General features: G+C 35.8%; 1 protein-coding gene across 1 annotated transcript in view; it reads left to right on the top strand.

The window, feature by feature from the left end:
* GRM8 (glutamate metabotropic receptor 8) overlaps positions 1-5,593 on the top strand; it is a 727,865-nt gene extending 722,272 nt beyond the window's left edge. Inside the window, exon 10 of the mRNA XM_024757778.1 lies at positions 5,012-5,593. Within this exon, the coding sequence (XP_024613546.1) occupies positions 5,012-5,061 (50 nt within the window). The 3' untranslated portion in view covers positions 5,062-5,593. The remainder of the gene's footprint in view (positions 1-5,011) is intronic.
* Positions 5,594-20,145: the final 14,552 nt, after the last annotated feature.

Genomic DNA, 20,145 nt, shown 5'->3' on the forward strand with positions numbered 1-20,145 from the left:
GAAACCTTTTAAGAATTTCACAGACATTCCCCACATATTCACTCTTCTGCAAACATGAAATCTTGAGGAAGTGCAAGAGGAGGCACAATAAGGATGGGTTTTGGTATCAAATGGTTATAATCATCTCTGATTATAGATAAGCAATTGAGTAAGAGTGGGGCTATCTGGGCCCCTAGCAAAGGTTGTGCTGTAACTACTCTCAAAGGCATCAGTGTAGAATGCTTGTGATTTCAGGGCAGAATTTTATTTGTTTCTTCTGCCTTGAAATCATCAGTGCAGGAAGTTAAAACCTAATGTAGGATGCCAATAAACTACTTTTGGCCAGTGATACACTTTGAACACTGGCACTTCTCAGGATGACTCACCAGAGTCTATAGTTGTACTTGGTTTTTAGCAGCAATCCAGAAAACCTTATATAATATGGTTGCACATGGAAACAACCAAATGTACACTGAAATAAATACCAGTTATCCTGGACTCACCTCTGAAATGTGGTAAGGAAAAATTTTAATAAACTTTTTCCACCGCTTTAAAAAATAAGTTAGTTCCCTGAAGGGAAAATTTGCTGTATTGACAAAGACCAATCCCATGCTATAGAAATAAGTCTCATACATTTTGTTTTCCTTTTATTATTTTCTGTTGCTGTTGAAATGGAAATTTCATAGCACGTGTACATTTCCCTCTTTTCTCTGAAAATAAGAATGAAAGATTACAAATGTGAAGGCTGTATGATGGCTAAGCCTATAATATTCTGGAGGAGTTGAATGCTCACCTTTGGAAGGTAAAAGAAAGTTAAGAAGGTGAATCAAGATAAAGTCAATTATGGCCTCAAAGAAGGTTAAACTGTACTTCCGGGATTTTACTGTACTATTCATCTTTTACAGGAGTGGTTTGGGTTGAATAAATTAGGCTCAGATAAAGTGATTACAGTTTACACATTCAGGAGAGACAGAGTAGGAAATCCTCACACATCCTTCTGCAATCCCACTCCTGGTAACAGTTGTTAACCTTTGTTCACTTAAGGACTAGCTACAATGTACCCCTTGTGTGCTTGTTCCCTTTACCAAATGCACCAGTGGTTTGAATGGAAAAAGTAACAAGTCTTCCAAAATCACAAACTCTCTAAAACTACCAAAAACTTGAAGAGCTTAAATGCAATATTTTTCTTCTAAAAGTGTGTCTTATGTCTTTAGAAGTATAATTGAATATTGGAAAGCTTTTGCCATTCAACTCTCTGTAACTAGTACCTTGCCTCCTCAGATTTAAAATACCTCCTTTCAAAACCGGTGGAGCCTATTCTCAATCAAACCAGGACTAGTTAATCCACTGGAACAGTGTCCATGTTGCCGCATCCTCATACTTTCTGCTACCAGACTTTTGATAAATCACCATTACCACAATGACTTGACAATGACGTACAGGACAGTGTTTTGTAAACTATGAATCACTATATAAAGGTAAATGTATCATGGCTCCCATGAAAATATAGATTGGTTTGTGAGTAACAAAAAAGAAGACAAAATTCAAAAACCATTTTTTTAGCATCCTCTTTTTTAAAGATTTTTTTTTTGATGTGGACCATTTTTTTAAAAGGCTTTATCGAATGTTACAATATTGCTTCTGTTTTATGTTTTGGTTTTTTGGCCCCGAGGCATGTGGGATCCTAGCTCCCCGACCAGAGGTTGAACCCACACTCCCTGCATTGGAAGGCGAAGTCTTAACCACTGGACCGCCAGGGAAGTCCCTCCCTTTTTTTAATATGTGGAGGATTTTGATAATTATGGCTACTATGCTACACTCAGGAAATTTTTTCTGACCAATTAACTGTATTTATGATATGCATGCAATGTTTTTCTTTCATAGCTATGGAGTTCTACAAGTCCATCATTCTTAGAAATTTCATCTTAAAGATGACTTGTTAATGCCAGAAATTCCGATCACATATTTAAGGAAAGCTTCTCATGGTACACAGAATAAATAAAAGCAATGTGAAGCTAGAAGGGAGACCAAATGACTCCATGTTAATGACTGGATTTGCAGAATACTACATTTCACACATAAAAAGGTCAAGTGTTGTTTCATACAAGTGTGGAAAGAGAGTTAGAAACAAAGTTGGTATATATGAATTTTATCAACGGTACCCAATTAACGAATGCTGTAACACGGTATTCCTTAAGCTCTATTCATGCATATTCATGAAAACAGCTGCTTCTGGAGGTAGATCTCCTTTCTCTAGCTTATGAACACAGTGTGGTGTGCACGGGAAATTCATTGTTGCTGTATTCAAGCCTGATTTTCACATAAGCGTATTCATCAGCAGAAGTATTACATTAGCTTGTATGTCCATCTCTGATCCCTTTTGTTCTGTAACACTTCTGGGATAAAGGTCAAAGTATCACTGCTGCCATGAAAATATGCAGACATACCTCGTTCTACTGTGCTTCACTCTATTGCATTTCCCAGATACTGCATTTTTTTCAAAAGTGAGCATTTCTGACAACCCTGCATTGTCAGATGATGGTTAGCATTTTTTAGCAATGAAGTATTTTTGTCTAATTTAGGTATGTCCATTGTGTTTTTAGGCATAATGCTATCACACACTTAGACTACTGGATAGTGTAGACATAACTTTTATATGCACTGAGAAACAAAAAAATTTCATGTGACTTGCTTTATTGTGATATTCACTGTATTGCAGTGGTCTGGAACCTAACCCACAAAATCTAGATTGGTCTGTGATTAAGAGAAAAGATAAGACTTAAAATTCAAAAATTCTATTATTTTAGCATCCATCTTTCTTTCTTCTTGGAAGAAAAAAACGGAAGATTCTTGCAAGATATCTGCCATTCACATCATTTCAGTGTTGACTAAATTATGTTTCCAAAGCCTTACATCCTTTTTCTAATCAGAAAAATTAAGATTACTTTCTTTTTGCAAATTATAGTCTTAGTTCTCAATAGAATTCTACATCTTTTTCCCTGGAGGTTACTTCTAAGAGTTCAAACAATGAAATAATTTCTAAAGAGCTTTAGAGTCTTGAGGTTGGAATGATCCTTGAGGATTAACATCTGAATATCATCTTCGTTAAGGTCTTTAGGCTCTTGTTCCTCTGTTACAACCATAATTTTTCTTTCTAGCTATCTGCAAATTTGGTAGATATTTCTCACATTTTTAGTTACTGTTAAATATACTGAATAGGGCAGGAAGTTGAGCAATCTTTTAAAGGGTCGTTTTTCTAACTCATAATTTTTCTCCATCTTGTCTACAAAGATCATATGAAAGTCTTTCAAAAGCATAGTTGAAGCACAGATTTCATTTTCTTAGAATATATTTAGAGGCATATGAGAGCATTATATAAATTAAAAAATAAAGATCATAAAAATCACTGTGTTTCACTTCACACCAAACCAAAGGTAAAAGACACCCTACCTTTTAGAAGCATAAATAGAAAAGTAGCATTCCATATGGACTCTCTAAGACAACAGCCATTCCCCACAAATCTACTGTGCCTCCATCCTCACAAAAACACAATGTTGTGGATTGTGGACCAGTGATGAAGCTGAGGCCCCATAACCTGGTGCAGTGGCGTTTTTTCACTCATTTTGTAGAGAAGAGAATGCAATTTAAAACCAAGTCTATTGGTGTATAACAGAAACTAACACAGTAGTGTGAAGCAGTTGTACTCCAATAAAGATCTATTAAAAAAAAAAAAAGTCTAAGATCTACTTCCTTTCCACTGTCCCTCAATAATAACCTAAGGTGAGCAACATAGAAAGATACGCAGATATGTCCCACCTGTTTTTGGCATGAAGCTCATAATATTCAATGAAATAAAAAACAGCAAAAACCTCTACAGCTAGCACTTCCTGGGCTCCCTGTATTAATTTTAGTGACTGTGGACTTTGTCTGATCCTGGTCTCTGGTAAGAACTTGTCTGGTCAATTACCAGTATTCATGTACACTACAATGGAATGAGTCTAACTGCCAATTATTTCAGAGAAGAAACTTTACAATTTCCTTATTCAATGTTCAAAAGTAAATTATTCTCTAAAAATCTGTTTCACCCTGAATTGAATTTATATAGTGAAATACATACGTTTTGCACTTTTTCTTCTTTCTTCTTATGATTTTTCATTCCAGAGTTCCACTGAAAAAAATAAGATATCACTTTTGAATTTTAAAACAGATTTATTCCATCACATCTTTCAAAAATGCAAAGTAATTATTTGGATTTAGATTTGTATTTCTGGAAATTTAAGTATGAATATACTTAAACTTAGAATATTTTCTAAGTTTAGACTTAGAAATATTTAGAATTAGAATATTTAGACTTAGAATAGACTTAGAATATTTTCTTTTTCATACTTTTCTAATAATCTTACAATAATGGGTTTAGTTCATGATAAGTTCCTTCTTTGAGTCTTTATTTTTTAAACATCTCCATTTGTATCCTTTGGATGAAACCAGACCATAAATATGTGTTGGCAATACACATTGATATTGTACCGTGTTCACTTCTAGAGTCTAAAAGTACTATTTTTAAATGGAAGATATATTCACTCTCAAAGCATGACTAATTATAATGACTAACCCTTTCTTGGTCATCAAATCAGACTCAAAGAATTGAGGTCTTTAACGTGGGTTGTAAGAAAAAATTCTCTTTTCATTTTGCAGGATAGAGAATTTCATCTGTTCTTTCATTTTTTATATTGTAAATCTGTTAGTCAAAATGCACATTTAAATTGAATTTCACCTAAATATATTAAAGACCAGGGCATTCACATTTTTAGTTTTCTGCCAAATGTCTACACTATAAATGAGACTAGTGGTTTTATAGATTAAAAATTCTGCTGCATTTTTATTTCTACAATTGTTGAAATCCTACTACACTGTTTAAAATAAGTAACAGGTTGTAAAGACCACATATCATAAAAAGTCATTGCAATATTTGAATTTTAAAATCATTTTAACAAACTAATTTATTATTCTGTACTATAACTTGTCTTAACAGCTTCCTCTACCAAGACGACATATATCAGCTACAGCAATCATTCAATCTGAAACAGGGAAATGATACAATATGAAGAAATGTGGTATGCGATCTTAAACAATGAACGTGACACCACCAACACTCACTCCTGGAGATCTCTGTAGACTACAATCAATCAAATCAATAGTCAATCTTGTAAGGAACAAAAAGTAGCCACAAGCCAAAAGTATCAATAACAGGGAGTGAAGAAACCCATTTTATATAATACAACCAATGAGTGTCAAGCTAAAGTATTGCCTACTCATGAGCAGTTAAAAAAAAAAAATCACAAAAGGAAAACTAATGTTAGCTTGTGAAAAAAAAAATGCTGTTGAAATAAACCATGTCTGATGTTATTCTTGTTAAGTATTTTTCTGTGATTGTGAGAACTCCCGTTCCTGTCCCACATTGTTCAACTTGTATAAGACAGTGAGTCTGTTTCTTGTAATGGCTGACCAGATTGAAGCCCTGGGTTGTGCTAAAACATAAATGCAATGGTTGATGCATGCAATTTTTTATACAAATAATTTATTTCTAATAATAAAGGAATGTTTTGCAGATGTTGAGAGTTGTTTCGTTCCAGTTTTAAAGCCAGGGAAAACTCTTTCCAGTTGGCACTGCTGCTGTTAAAGCCCTGGTGTGCCAAGAAACTACTATTTCCTCGAGGAATGTCTTTTTGTATGTTTGCGTGTATGTGAAGAACACGGTCTTTCATTTCTCTATGAAAATATTATTTGTGTAAGATTTTTGTGAATATTTCAAGATTTATGTGGTAGCTTTTCATAGTAATTGCTTCTTTTATGAAGAATCAAGCAGTAGCTTGAGGACAATTGCTTCAGGTATGGTAATTAACAAATGATGAGTTAAACTTGGGAGAATGTAATCTGAAAATCACCATCTTAAAGTATATCCAAGTGTCACTGAAATTCTCCATTTTCTAAGTCAAACATTTGCGAAAAGAAATATTCCAAGGTGTGTAATATTAACTTTTTCTCACCTGGGCCTAGTATGCACTGAAATCAGTGAGGTAACGGGCCTTACCCAATACATTCCTTAAAGCACAGAATTAGCGTATTTATTCCCTTGGCATCACTAAAGAAACCACAGTCCAGATAACATGTCAGAGCTTTCTTATTTTCCAAATGAAAACATTCATTGGTTCATAGAACAGTATCATTAAAGAGAGAGAAAACAGGGAGCCTGTGTCATGCTAATAAACCACACTAGGATGGGTAAGAGGAGCCTGTTAAAGGCTTTCAAATCTGCTCCCATTTTCGTCCTGGGTGCCTCCATTCTACACCGTCCCAGACATCCATCAAGTCCATGGTTCTCTACAATCATTTTGTTAGTAAATGTTCTCTCTGCTGAGTTAGCTTGGACAGCTCATTGCATCCCTTATAGATACAAAGAGCTATCTGTGCTCTGTAGCTTCAACCCAGATATTGACAGTCACTTTATTTAACACAGAGAGTTGAAGTAGCATAGCTTACGCTCCTTCAGCATAGAGCAGCATTTCCTAGATACCAACCCAGACAGAGAGCTACATACAGAAGGAAATAGGTACTTATTGGCCTCTTGTTGAGTTTCTCCTAATAGTTATTTGTTGTTTGTAGATATATTTAAATCAAGAGTGAGAGTATTGTCTTCAAGTTTTCAGATTATCTGAATTACTGATAAATACAATCCTGTAATCAGGATCATAAACCCACCTCTAGGTGTGCCTTTCTAGATAAGATCTAGTTTAAAATGAAGGAAACTCATAACTGCACATTTAGTATATTTTATTGTGCCATGTAGCTCAGTACCAATAGCCATACCAAGAAAAGTAATTATAATTGTATTTTAATTTTTAAACTGACAGTTTTCTTTGTATTGGAGATTATTAGTCATTTTAAAGATTTTTTTTAAACTAGTAAGTATATACATGTTTGCTTGAGAAAAATGCTTGAATTTTACAAGCCTTGCATTTCATTCAGAGAGAAATTCAAGTACATATTCATATTTTCATTTACTAATTGACTTTAATCAGGGTAAGTGGATACAACAGGGTGATTATGAGAGCAAAGCTGGCTTTCAGGCCAAAGGTGGGTTTTTATTATTATTACTTTTTCTTCTAAGGCTTTAGGAAGAAAAATAAAATATTAAGCAAAATTCATGACGTTTCAAAATTGTTCTTCCTATTACAAACTTACCAATGGGTTTTCTTTCCTAAGTACTTTTATAAATAATTGATAATTATTTGGTGTTCTACAAAATCTTTTTAACTCATAATAGAGTTGAATAATAGTCCTCATAGATTTACATATGCCAATCATCCTTTATAACATTATCTCAGTGGGAGATTTTCTTGATGAAACTGTCACCTTCCCCAGGCAGTGGGAGGATAAATTCCCTCAACCTCTTACAGTAGGAGCTGGAGCATTCTGACCTCCGCTGTGGTTATTTTCTCAGGGATTTTGCTGAGGGTTCAGGAGATAGTTATACATGCTGGGACAGTGTGGGGAGGCATCCTGTAAGGAGAAGGATTTAGCATGTGCCAGTAGTGGTTCATAAGTCCCACGCTTTAAAACTAACTGCTGTGTACTGTAGATAAGCAAATGCGAAGTTGCAGGGAAAAAATATAGTATTATAGTCTTTAGAATCGACCTTGTGTTTTATTCTGGCCAAGAAATGTCACATCTAATCTCAGCATGCCAGAGGGAATACTAAAAATGTAGCCTAAGGTAATGTTCAGCAAATGCCACTAGTAGACAATAAGCGATATATCAGTGTGACCTTGGGCCAACCAAATCTGACCTCAATTTTTTTAAAAAATTAGCTTATGCTAGCTAATATCTAAAGGCATCTAAATCCATGATGGTTGATCTGGCACAAACTCATTTTATTTTTAAGGAAAACTAATCATAAATGTAAGCTTGAGGGAAGACCATTGGAACATGAATAGGAACTAAATGATTAAGCTTTATTTTTAGTGTTTATCAGAAACTTTTACAGAAAATGTAATGTTCAGATGAACAGGATTTTACTTTCCTAACTTAAATTAAATACCATATTACAGGAAGTCTCACTAAGAACAGAAGTTTGTGTCATCTTATTTCCTTCCCCTTTGACTCTATATTCTCTCTTATTTACTAATGACAGTGAAGAAAGAATATCATCAATTTTCTACATTATGTTAGCCAACACTGATATTTTATTTATTTTTATTTTTTTGAGTCTATCTTTTTTTAAAAATTTTTATTGGAGTATACTTGCTTTACAATGGTGTGTTAGTTTCTGCTTTATAACAAACTGAATCAGCTATACATAATACATATATCCCCACATTCCCTCCCTCTTGCGTCTCCCTCCCACCCTCCCTATCCCACCCCTCTAAGTGGTCACAAAGCACCGAGCTGATATCCCTGTGCTATGCGGCTGCTTCCTACTAGCTATTTTACATTTGGTAGTGTATATATGTCAACGCTACTCTCTCACTTTGTCCCAGCTTACCCTTCCCCCTCCCCGTGTCCTCAAGTCCATTATCTTTGTCTGCGTCTTTATTCCTGTCCTGCCCCTAGGTTCATCTGAACCAACTTTTTTTTTTTTAGATTCCACATATATGTGTTACCATATGGTATTTGTTTTTCTCCTTCTGACTTACTTCACTTTGTATGACAGACTCTAGGTCCATCCACCTCACCACAAATAACTCAATTTCGTTTCTTTATGCCTGAATAATATTTCATTGTATATATGTGCCACATCTTCTTTACCCATTTGTCTGTCAATGGACCCTTAGATTGCTTCCATGTCCTGGCTATTGTAAATAGGGCTGCAATGAACATTGTGGTACACGTCTCTTTTTAAATTATGGTTTTCTCAACGTATATGCCCAGCAGTGGGATTGCTGGGTTGTATGGTAGTTCTATTTTTAGTTTTTTAAGGAACCTCCATACTGTTCTCTATAGTGGCTGTATCAATTTACATTCCCACCAACAGTGCAAGAGGGTTCCCTTTTCTCCACACCCTCTCCAGCATTTATTGTTTGTAGATTTTTTGACGACGGCCATTCTGACCGGTGTGAGGTGATCCTCATTGCAGTTTTGATTTGCATTTCTCTAATGATTAGTGATGTTGAGCATCCTTTCATGTGTTTGTTGGCAATGTGTACTGATAGTTTATTTATTCAGCAAGTGGATGAAATGATATACTTAAACTCTATTATGCAACCTTACCAATTTTTCTCATTTCATTTATTTAATGTCAGTGTTTCATCTAGCTTTTAGAATAAAATTGCTAAAAATAACAATAAGGTTGCATGAAAGGATGAATAAGAAATAATACCAAATTATAGAACATTCTAATCATACAAAATAATGTTTAGAAATGCTTCTTTTTTCTTTTATTATGGTTCTCCTTTAATGGAGATATGAATAATGGAGAAACACTTGGCTTTAGCTAGAAGAAAAGATTTCCTTAAGAAAAAATGAAGCCTATGAATGTTCAGAAACTTGCTGTCATTCTTGGAAAGTGACATATTATAGTAGCAAAAAGAAGAACAATTATTGTTTAAAAATAAAACTATTGTCTACGTTCTATGTCAGTTTTTTTCTTACAAAAAATTTTTTGTAGCATAACTTTTAATGATATTGTGACTTATGGGTGCCATTATTTTTTATTTAATTTAACCCTTCATTGGGACATTCAGAATATTTTTCTCTCTGTTGAACTCAGTGTATTATAAATGTAAAGCCTTGTACTATATTTTGGCTACTTTCAGAGTGATAAGGATAGAGGAAAAGAAATTTCACCTATTAAATATTTTTCTAATTGTGTAATGCCTTATTAAGTAGTTTTAGCAAAGCTAACTTTCACAAATAACTTGTTACAAAGTCATGAAGGCCAAGCATGGATTGGGACCTATTAAAAACTAAGAATCGGCCATGTAATGACTTGGATAGGAGGTAGGGGTGATGTGGTTATAGAAAACAGGAAAGGCAAATCATCCGTGTGATGTATCAGATTTTGAAGTAAGCATATAAGATTATTTACCAATGAACTAAGTTTCATTAGGTAAGTTCACTAGAACATAGGATGATCTTGAGAGCTAATGAAAATTATCAGAATGTTAAAGTGTCATTCTGAAAGAGTTAAAAATATTGATACAACTTTCATAAAGAGGTAAAATGGAAAAGTCAAGGATTTTATTCAATCCATTTATTAATTAGGGAACCAGTAAGATGTTAAAACTAGCACAAAGAGCATTTGAGAAGCTAATGATGTATATAATATATTCAATATATAAATAAATATTGGGATAAATCAGAGGATTAGATATAAAACTAGTTTAGTGTCTTAAGGTGTAATAAACAGTAAACTTAGAGGTTATCTCTTCCATTGGACAGACATTATTTGAAACTACTGGATAAAGTTTGACAACTTAACCCCTGTATCTACAGAGCTATAAAATAACCATGTTGATAGAAATTCAAATGTAGCACTGTGCTGGAAAAAAAAAAAAAAAAAATCACCATTTTTGCCTATTTCCGTGTTTTGGATAATTTTTCTAAGTTATATTTTATTGTGTTGTTTCCCCTAATGTCAAGCACTGGATTTGCAGTATCGGAATAATAAACATCACAAATGCGCTTCAAATCATATTAAGATAATCCAAGTTAGTAATGGAAGAGCTCTGGGATGGGGCTGTATTTTAATTATTCTGTCCTATCTTTATTCTTTACTGTGTATGCAATTCAGAGGCTGGATTGAATAAGACGATACGGAAGATAGCTGTGAATAAGTGTGTAGCTGCCTTCCGCTAACAGTCCCTTATCTGGCAGTTCCACAAATAATCTGTGGAAGCCTGACTTCCTCCTTTTGTCCCATAGGTATTGTCATCTCTAGGGGGTATTTCGTCTCCCTTTTTTTGTAGTATATTACACTAAAAGGGCAAATTAGTTTTTCAAGAGCATCCCCAAAGATGACAAACCATGGATAACTGATCCCATATCCATGCATATCTTCTAGTTGTCCTTGGCTATTAACCCTTGCCCACCCCAACAAGGCCTTTTCTCAGATCCTGCCACTGGCATCTTCCAGGCAAGAGAATCAAGAATGAGTTCTTCCCTGTTAAAGGGCTGCAGTTCGCAAGGGGAGAGGTATGATGAATAGAGCTCTGCTTTTCTACAAATATCCTAGAATTTATGAACGCCCATGTACCCCCTCACTTCAATTTTCTGAATGGAGTACTAGTAGCATTGGAGCTCAATAAGAATCTTCACTAATCTGGAAGAAGGAAGAAAAAGCACCCTGTAGGAAGCAAAATTATAAAATAGATGAGATGTGGTTTCTGTACTTATTGTTTTTCTCGTCATGTTCTTGAACTTCTCTGTACCTCCTGAAGATGTCATCCAGTTGACTGACAGCCTCTACACACATTCTAGGTATTCAGAGGTCCTCTTTTCCCATTTTCCATTTTTGGACCCACTAATACTTTGCCATGCTCCAATGCCTCAATCCCAAATTACTTTTCGATGTCAAAGTTGTCCCCATCCCCAATACAGATATCAAATAGGCATATCAAAGGTCCCTAGGGAAGCTACTACAGTTGGATTTTAAGAAAACATATATTTAAGATAGTTTAATTATTCACTTTATTTAGAATATTTACTGAGGACCAGCTATGTAGCAGATGTTGTAGGTGCTGAGAATATAACAGTGGACAAAAACAACGACAGCAACAAAAAAACAACCCTGGTCCCCAAGGCATTTATATTTCTGTGTGAGAGATAAATAATAAACAAGATAAATGTGTAAATATAGAGTATGTAAGATAGTGATAAATAGTGATGAGAAAAATAAATAAATCAGAGAAAATGGATAGGAAATAGGTTAAGAAGTAACATTTGTAGAGTACAGCATTGAAATTTTAGGTAGGGTAACTAGGGAAGATCACATTTGATTAAGAGCCTGAAGAAAAGAAGGGATTGATCTATACAATGTCTTGGGGAAGAGAATTCTAAGGCAGAGGGAACAGGAAGGAGACAGATCCTGAGGCATGAGCATATCTAGAGCAGGGTAAGGTAAAGGGGAGGAGTGGGGTGGAGAACAAGATCTTGAAGGGCCTTGTAGATCACTGAAAGAACTGCAACTTTTACCCTGATGGGAGACCTCCACAGGGTCTTGAGCAGATGAATGACATAATGGGTCTTAATTTTAACTGCATCTTTATGACTTCTGTAATGAGATGAGATTAGCCTCAAGGAGGCAATGGCAGAAATACAGACACTGGTTACACACTCTTGGATGATCCAGAGTAGACAGGACCATGGAGTGGGCTGAGTAAGGCAGTGGAGGTGATGAAAAGTGGTTAAACTCTCCCTATATTTTAACAGAAAATCTTACTAATTTGCCGATGCATAGATGTGGTTGAGAGAAAAGGGTGATTCCAGGGTTTTCTACTTAAGTAGCTGAAAGGATCGTTGCTATTTATGGAGATGAAGTGACTGTGAGAAGAATGAATTGAAGGAAATATAATTCATACTGAAGTATGAATGTCCAACGTTTCTTCCCTCTCAGGCTCCTTGATTTGCATTTTTAAAGATGCATGGATCACTAACCGGAATAACTCTAGAATCCTGGGATAAATTTGGTGACAGGAAATACTTTGAGAATGAGCATTTGTTCCCCCTGCAGTATTTCCAGCAGGGTCTCAGATCATCTCCTGATGTCACCAAATTCTTCTCTCTTCTCTAAACCTCCTCTTCCAGGCTGAACCCTGAGCTGACTGTTTTTTTTCTTTCCAGCTTCTCTCAATAGCATTTATCTACCTCCTGAGGTCTATCCTAGTTCTTTTACGGTATTTTAAATTTTGTTTGATTATTGTAGTCATTGTTGATATTGTGTTGTTGTTTTCCCAGGAATGGCCTGTGGGTCTTTGGATCAACTTTAATCTCCAACTTTCTGTTTCCTTGGCTTCTGAGTTATTTTAAAGTGAATAGTGCTCCTCAGAATCTACCCCAGGAATATTATTTTTTACCCCCAATCTTTTATCCCAATCCAAACTCTTTGTCTGAGGTCAATTTCCTTCTTAAGAAACATATCTATCTGCCTGAAATATAGAATAAGTAAATAAAGGGAATATTGCCTGAGATCGTAATCAATATTAAGGGGCTGCATGAGTATAGTACTTTAGTTATGTTTTCTGCTAGTATACAAGCCCCCTGTTTCTCAAGGGCTTGCTTTTTAAAAAATTCATTATTTAATTCATTCAATCATTGACTTATTCTTTCAGTAAGAACAATGTGAAAATCATATATTATTTCTTGGGTGGAGATGCAAAGAGCTTACAATCTGGGAGAGATGATAAGTCAACCAATGATAATAGCAACTACAATAATTATAAAAAAAATTATAATCACTAAGATTATGACACCCTTATATCAGACAGCTTTCTAAGTGCTGCAGTGGAACAAATCTTGCGGTAGCCTTGTGGGTTTGGTACTATCATCACCCCTGTTTGTAGATGATGAAACAGAGACAAAGATTGATTAGCTAACTTGCTGGAGATCATATAGCACTAGGTGTGGAGCTTGTACAGAGCTATGTATCGGAGAGAATGTGTCACCTGAGAGTCAGGACACAATACTACAGGGGTCAGCTGGAATATTAGGCACAAGTCTATTCTTGTTCCTGGAATCCTTTGATTTAGCATTTGATATTAGTGTGTCATATCTGTTCTTGGAGAGCTGTCCATCCTTCCCAACTCTGGGGAATGTATTCTGATGAGGGATATTGGATAAATTCAAGCTAGTGCTAACTTTTTAATTTGCTTTAGAGTTTTAATTTTTATTCTGAGATGCCTCTCATGTGTAATTTTTACTGTTATCCATGTACATCACACGACCGGACACAGAATGCAGGCCTTTTTCTTCATGGTTTATGATCTGTTATATCTCATTTGAAAATTTTCAAATACTATGAAAGAAATCTAAGAAAAAAATGAAAAGACCACTTGAGGGGTGTATTTACAACTTATTGGTAAGTTCACACAAATCAACCTAGTTTTATAATTGTTATGTACAGGGTAACTTTACTCAGAAGTTCATGCAAATCATTTGTAAATGTGTTCTTATTATATTTTTAGGTTGGCAACCCATGACTGTTTCTTTCATGCACAAGTAGTTGCTTTAGTAATTAGTGCATGATCTCCTTCCTAAGATATAGACATTATCATGATAATGTCTTACAGACAGAAAGACCAAAGCTGAACATTATTCAAGTTCAGTGTCAAATCACCCATCACTAATTGAGCCAAGAATAGAAATGTACAATCCACAATGCTGGGGTAACACCCCTCAGGCCAAACTGAGCCCAGCCATCCTCTTTCTGTCTTTATCAGTGTTATTACCTAATGGCTATTTACTAGGCCCACAACCTTAGCATTGCCATTAGCAGAAGTTGTCTATAGTCTTGGAGTCTATTACAGTGGAAACTCTTGGCAGAGCAAAAGGCGGAATTGGCAGAGACCTTACTGCATTTTCACCGGCAGGTCCAATCTTCTAGGTCAGAGGCGAGGGAGAAAATGTTTGGATAGTCAGTTGACAAGCACCTTTATTAGCACTATACTGGATCTAAGGTGCAATTTAAGACAAAGGTTTTTCAGGTGTTTTAAAGTTGTAATAGTCTGAGTCCTATCCAGTTTTCCCCTACTTCCCCCACGCCTCCCCCCAACACAGCAACATTTATGATTTCTAAGAAGCAAAAACTAGACCAAGTTTGTGTTATGTAAAATGGAAATTTTAAATTCAAAAACTTATACCTGTCCATGCCTTGTAACTGGAGTTTGAGAATATGTGTCTTCTATCAGCAGGCATCTGAGACCTGAAATAGATCTTTAATGGGGCCCTGGGGCTGCTGGACAGACACAATCATCTATAATGGCTTTATGGAGTAGGTCAGTGAACCAGAACATAGATGGCTGATGTGATTGGCTTATGAAGAAGCTATAATAGCCTACTGTAGAAAAACCCTCACTTTTCAGAAATATCTATACCAATTTACACAGTAGGGATTTTTTTTTTTTTTTTGCGGTACGCGGGCCTCTCACTGTTGTGGCCTCTCCCGTTGTGGAGCACAGGCTCCGGATGCACAGGCTCAGTGGCCATGGCTCACGGGCCCAGCCGCTCCGCGGCATGTGGGATCTTCCCGGACCGGGGCACGAACCCGTGTCCCCTGCATCGGCAGGCGGACTCTCAACCACTGCGCCACCAGGGAAGCCCAACAGTAGGGATTTTTAACTAACAGTGACAGCTGTCCCCCACAGAGGAGTTATCTCTTTACTAATAACCAACAAGAGAAGAATCTGGCTGCTGCAACGTATTTAATTTCTGAGTGTCCTGACTGCATAGTATTCAAATATAATTACCGTATTTATGGGGCTCATTCTACCTACAGAATATAAAAGTGGCATATTTAATATGAATAATAAAGAGAAAATGTCTTCTTAGTATATTCCTTATTGCTGTCAGCTTCAGAAATTCACAAGTGTGTTAAAATATACTTTAACTTAATTTTCACCATTAATACATAATAATGATTCCTTCTTTCAATCATTATATGTTCTGAGGTTAGCATTAGAATCCAGGATGAAATGGCTCACGCTGAATTAAGCTAAATAAATATTTAAAATCACTTCGAGCATGACAAAATTCAGCCATACTATGGAACTGGAATATTTAATGGAGGTACTTTGCTGAGAGGTTGTGCACAGGTCACCAACATAGCTACATGCTGATAAAGATTTTCCTTGAACTTTTTAATGGCTGGATAAAATTTATGTATTATTTATTAGACTAGAGAGAGTTTTTCTAATGGAAAATTTAGCAGTAAATATTCAGAGTATGTTCTAAAATTGTATAGTTTTAGGGCTTAATTTAAATACTGTGACTATGGTATGGTCCCTCTACCGACTAAGCTGACTGGCATCATATTTTGAAGCATAAAAATACAAAAAAAGAGTGTACGCTGTATATCAGTAAATGGTGACAATTTTCTAAATTAAAGTATGTAAAGCTTATATAAATATACATGGGCAAGTCATTTTACAAGATAAGCAAGAAGCAGACAGGGAGCTCGGTCCTTGTGTTTCTACCACACATTTACGTTACCATTTCATCATGCTCAGCATCATAGAAGGACCATTTAAGAGCTGGCCTTTAAAAACAATCTATAAATCTGGAAGTCTAAAATTAGTTTAAAGTAAGTCATTTAAATATCCATAAATCTGCCTCACCTCTCTTCTCTGATTAGTACCCACTAACGCTAGAAATTTACTTTGATGGTCAATAGAACACAATTATTTCAGAAATCAACTAAAATGAAAATTCTTTAAGGATAGTTTTAATCCAAAGTTTCTCCAAGAGTGGGCTGAACACCACTTGCATCAGGGTCCGTAGGGATGTGGTTTAAAATGTAGTTTATGAAGCCCTGCTAGAAGCCTATCGAATTAGAATTTCAGGGTATAGGTCTTGAGAATCTGCATTTTTAAACGAGTACTTGTGCTCAGTACGTTTGCGAACCATTGGATTGGAGGGATGAGTTGGAGAAACTTTCTCCCATAAATGGTCCATGATACACAGTGCATTTCAGGTAGTTTTTCCTGTCAAATTTTACTATTATTTAGCCTCAATTCTATAGGTTCTTCATACCATAATATAATTACTTATAAGTAAATGAAGGTTTTAACTGACTATGAAATTACAGTAGAGAGTTTTAAATGGCCAAGACCATATATAGTTCCTATATGATATGAAGAATCTATCTTGGCTTTTTCTTTGATCTAAATGAAAAGTCTTTAACGCACCTTTAATAAATTTACTTTTTTTCTATTTAATAAATTCAAGGGCCAATAACATGTACTTCTCAGTCTGGTAACCTAGAAAAGACTTGACTCTAATCTTACTCTACTCACCACTCCCGATTCAATCAGTAGAATTGCATATAAACATGCACGTGAATAACAGGGGTCATTCTCCCACCAATGTTTTGGTCTTGCACCTTAAGCAAGGAGTAAAAAACTAAATAGATATAACTTATCATGCCATGGGTTCCTAGGGAGTAGTAAATACGGCATGCAAAATTTGTTCAATTTGACTACTGGCTGTAACAGTAATAGACAGTGAGTCCACTTTATGGAAATTACTAATTACTCTTTAAGAATTCTAAAAATGTCATCTCTTATCGGTCCACATTACTGCCTCGTGTTATCAAAATTGTCGTTTTTAATGGTCTATGGAATGCATTTTTGCACAAATAAAAAAAACTTATGTATTCATGATGTCTTTTTTCCAGCACCTTGCCTCTTTGTGACACAGGATGAAGACTAACAACAGAAGCTCTGTTGAGAAGTCAGAACTCAAAAACCCTCTTGAAAAGGGTCTCTTTTCTAGTTGACTAATTGGATAATGGTGTGTTGTTTGGCATGCCACTGTCTTTTCTCAAAAATGCTAACAGTTGTCTTTTCACTTAGGTGACTAAAATGCAATAACTCACTTTTTGGAGACAACGGAATCTCATTCAGCATTAAGATAAGCATAGTGTTCAGAATATAAGAGGGAGAGTTTGTCACATCCCATATTAATCAGACCAAATCTTATAGGTTTATATCTGGGGTCATAGTTGAGGAGAAATAGTAACAAATTAGAGTACAATTAAATGAACATGAATTGAAATCATTATACGGTAGGATTTTTGGAAAAGAAAATAACGAATTACATATGTTAAGTTAAAAGAGAAGACTTAAGTAAAGAGAAAATGCAAAATAACTGACTTCAGATTCATGGGCTGTCCTTAGGATTGAATTTGGTCAAATTATCAAGGCAGATTGAAACTGCCTTGCAATATGACAAGGTTTCAGATGGGAGTTAAATGACCATCTCTAAGAAATGATGTGCAGAAGTTTCTTGCTTTAAATCATAAGGTGTGACTAGATGACCCCCGGCAGTTATGCGTTGAGTACCTGCAATGTGCCAGCCATCCAGCCAAGGGCTGCAAAGAACACAGAGAAATAAAGACACCATCTGTGGTCTCAACTGTGATAGATGTTAGAAGAAAAGCAAAAAATCCCTACAGAGTTTCAAAGTTGGGAAACATTTCATCTCTAATAATCTCTGATTTGTGGGTGCTTTTTGAGATTTATCATCGTACAGTTTTTAACACTGCATTGAGTAAGATAAAACAAGGATTCAAAATTTGTCAACTCTAAGTAACCTGGAACCAAATCATCATGGACAGCAGAGAAGTCCCCTATGACTCTAGCAAGTATACCCTGACCACAGAGACGGGTACTGGTAACTATGAGCGGTTGTAGGTGTTTCTAAAAAGCAATAAAAATATTATCTGCTCAGGCTGACTAATCATGTATCAGCCTGAAGCAGGTCTCTTCCAGGTACACATGTGTATAATTCACTGATGAATAAAAACAAGCATTGTGAAATGCAAATATGAACATGCTAGAACTTATTTAAAAGTCTCATTAATCTGTATTTTAACAGCAAACCATATTAATTACCTTAAATAGTTGTCTGACACTCAGCCTAGTATAAATTTCAGGTTTCTGGAAAGGACAGCATTTAAAAGGTTTGCCTTTTTTTGTTTTGTTTTCTTCTATTCTCTTTTCATTTTTTAAGTCTGTCATTTCTGTACAAAGTGTCATGAAATGTTTTTGGACATTGTCACGTGGCTTTTTTTTTTATCACGACGAATAGAACTACCCATGGCAACCCAGGAAAGAGGGAGACAGAAGAAGATACCTTGGCCTAACACTCCTGCCCTCAAATCTCCTATGGTTGCCTCCTACTGGCTAAACCCAAGGCAGTGCCTGGCTGGCTTCCATATGGGTTAGCCTACCAGGCACAGGACAGAGTATTAAAGATAGGGTTTCTAGCGAGACAAATGGAATAGATCAGGTGCACATACCTCATATGTACAAGGCTCTCTTCTATGTATGTGGGGTACAAAGATAAGGGAACAGTTTCTGCCTGCCAGGAACTCAGACAAGTAAAGAGGTAACTTCAAACTGGTGAGCTGGGTTGGAGGGTATTATGTGAGAAGCAAGCCTGGGAAGCTCTGGGGATAAACAGGAGGACCTAACCTACAGTCACTTCTTCCTCCTCTGGACAGTCAGTGTTTCCACACAGCCACACTTGTCACAAAGACAGGAGAGAATAAAGATGAAATCTGTGGAGAAGCACAGAGTTTCTAAGTCCCATCTATGCTTTCACAAACCTCCAAATCCGGGGAGATTTTTCTGAACACAGCTGATTCTGTACACAAAAGAAAAACATGTTCAACTTTTTAAAAGTTGATATTTTAATATCTCAGGCCTAAATCTACTTTTTAAAAAAGCAAAAAATGAGAGGAGAAAGAAAAATCCTTTGTTATTCCATGAGTCAAGTATACATTATGACAGGTTTGCCAGAAAGAAAGTTCTACTCTCTTTTATGTTAGGAAATGACAAGACAAATATTTCATGCAGCAGGACTTTGTTTTTGTTTTAATTTCTAGATCTTAGACCCCTGACCCCAGAAACACAAGGGCTCCAGCTTCTGTGAGGCTACAAAGCAGTCATTTAGCCTTTGGGCCTTGACTGCTTTATCCGTAAAATGGAGCCAATAAGACTTTCTACCTCCTTCAGAAGACCTTAATTTTGATAACTAATAAGAAACAAATAACAACAACAACAAAAAAGAAACAAATAACAAAATGTTTTGAGCTCCCTGGAGGTCAGCCACTAGCTGGGATAAAGTGGATTATTATAACAGCACTTCTTGAGATATTGGTACTTATAGCAACTAAAAACAAAATATATCATATCCTGTTGAAACTGCCCTTGAACAGGAAGAGTGCAATTATCCAGCGTTGCAATTGATTGCAGTGTCTGTGAACATCTGGATTTTTATAAAGTGTGTCTTTGGAGCCCTAAGATATGTGGACTATTTACAAAAGTGGACTAATCTCATAGAAGAGGTAAGCATGATACAATCCTCCTGTTTCTACAGGTTTTTTTTTTTTTCTTTTGCGGTACACGGGCCTCACTGCTGTGGCCTCTACCGTTGCGGAGCACAGGCTTCTGA

The sequence above is a fragment of the Neophocaena asiaeorientalis genome, unplaced genomic scaffold (assembly GCF_003031525.2).
Source record: "Neophocaena asiaeorientalis asiaeorientalis breed wild unplaced genomic scaffold, Neophocaena_asiaeorientalis_V1.1 scaffold116, whole genome shotgun sequence".
Classification (NCBI taxonomy): domain Eukaryota; kingdom Metazoa; phylum Chordata; class Mammalia; order Artiodactyla; family Phocoenidae; genus Neophocaena; species Neophocaena asiaeorientalis.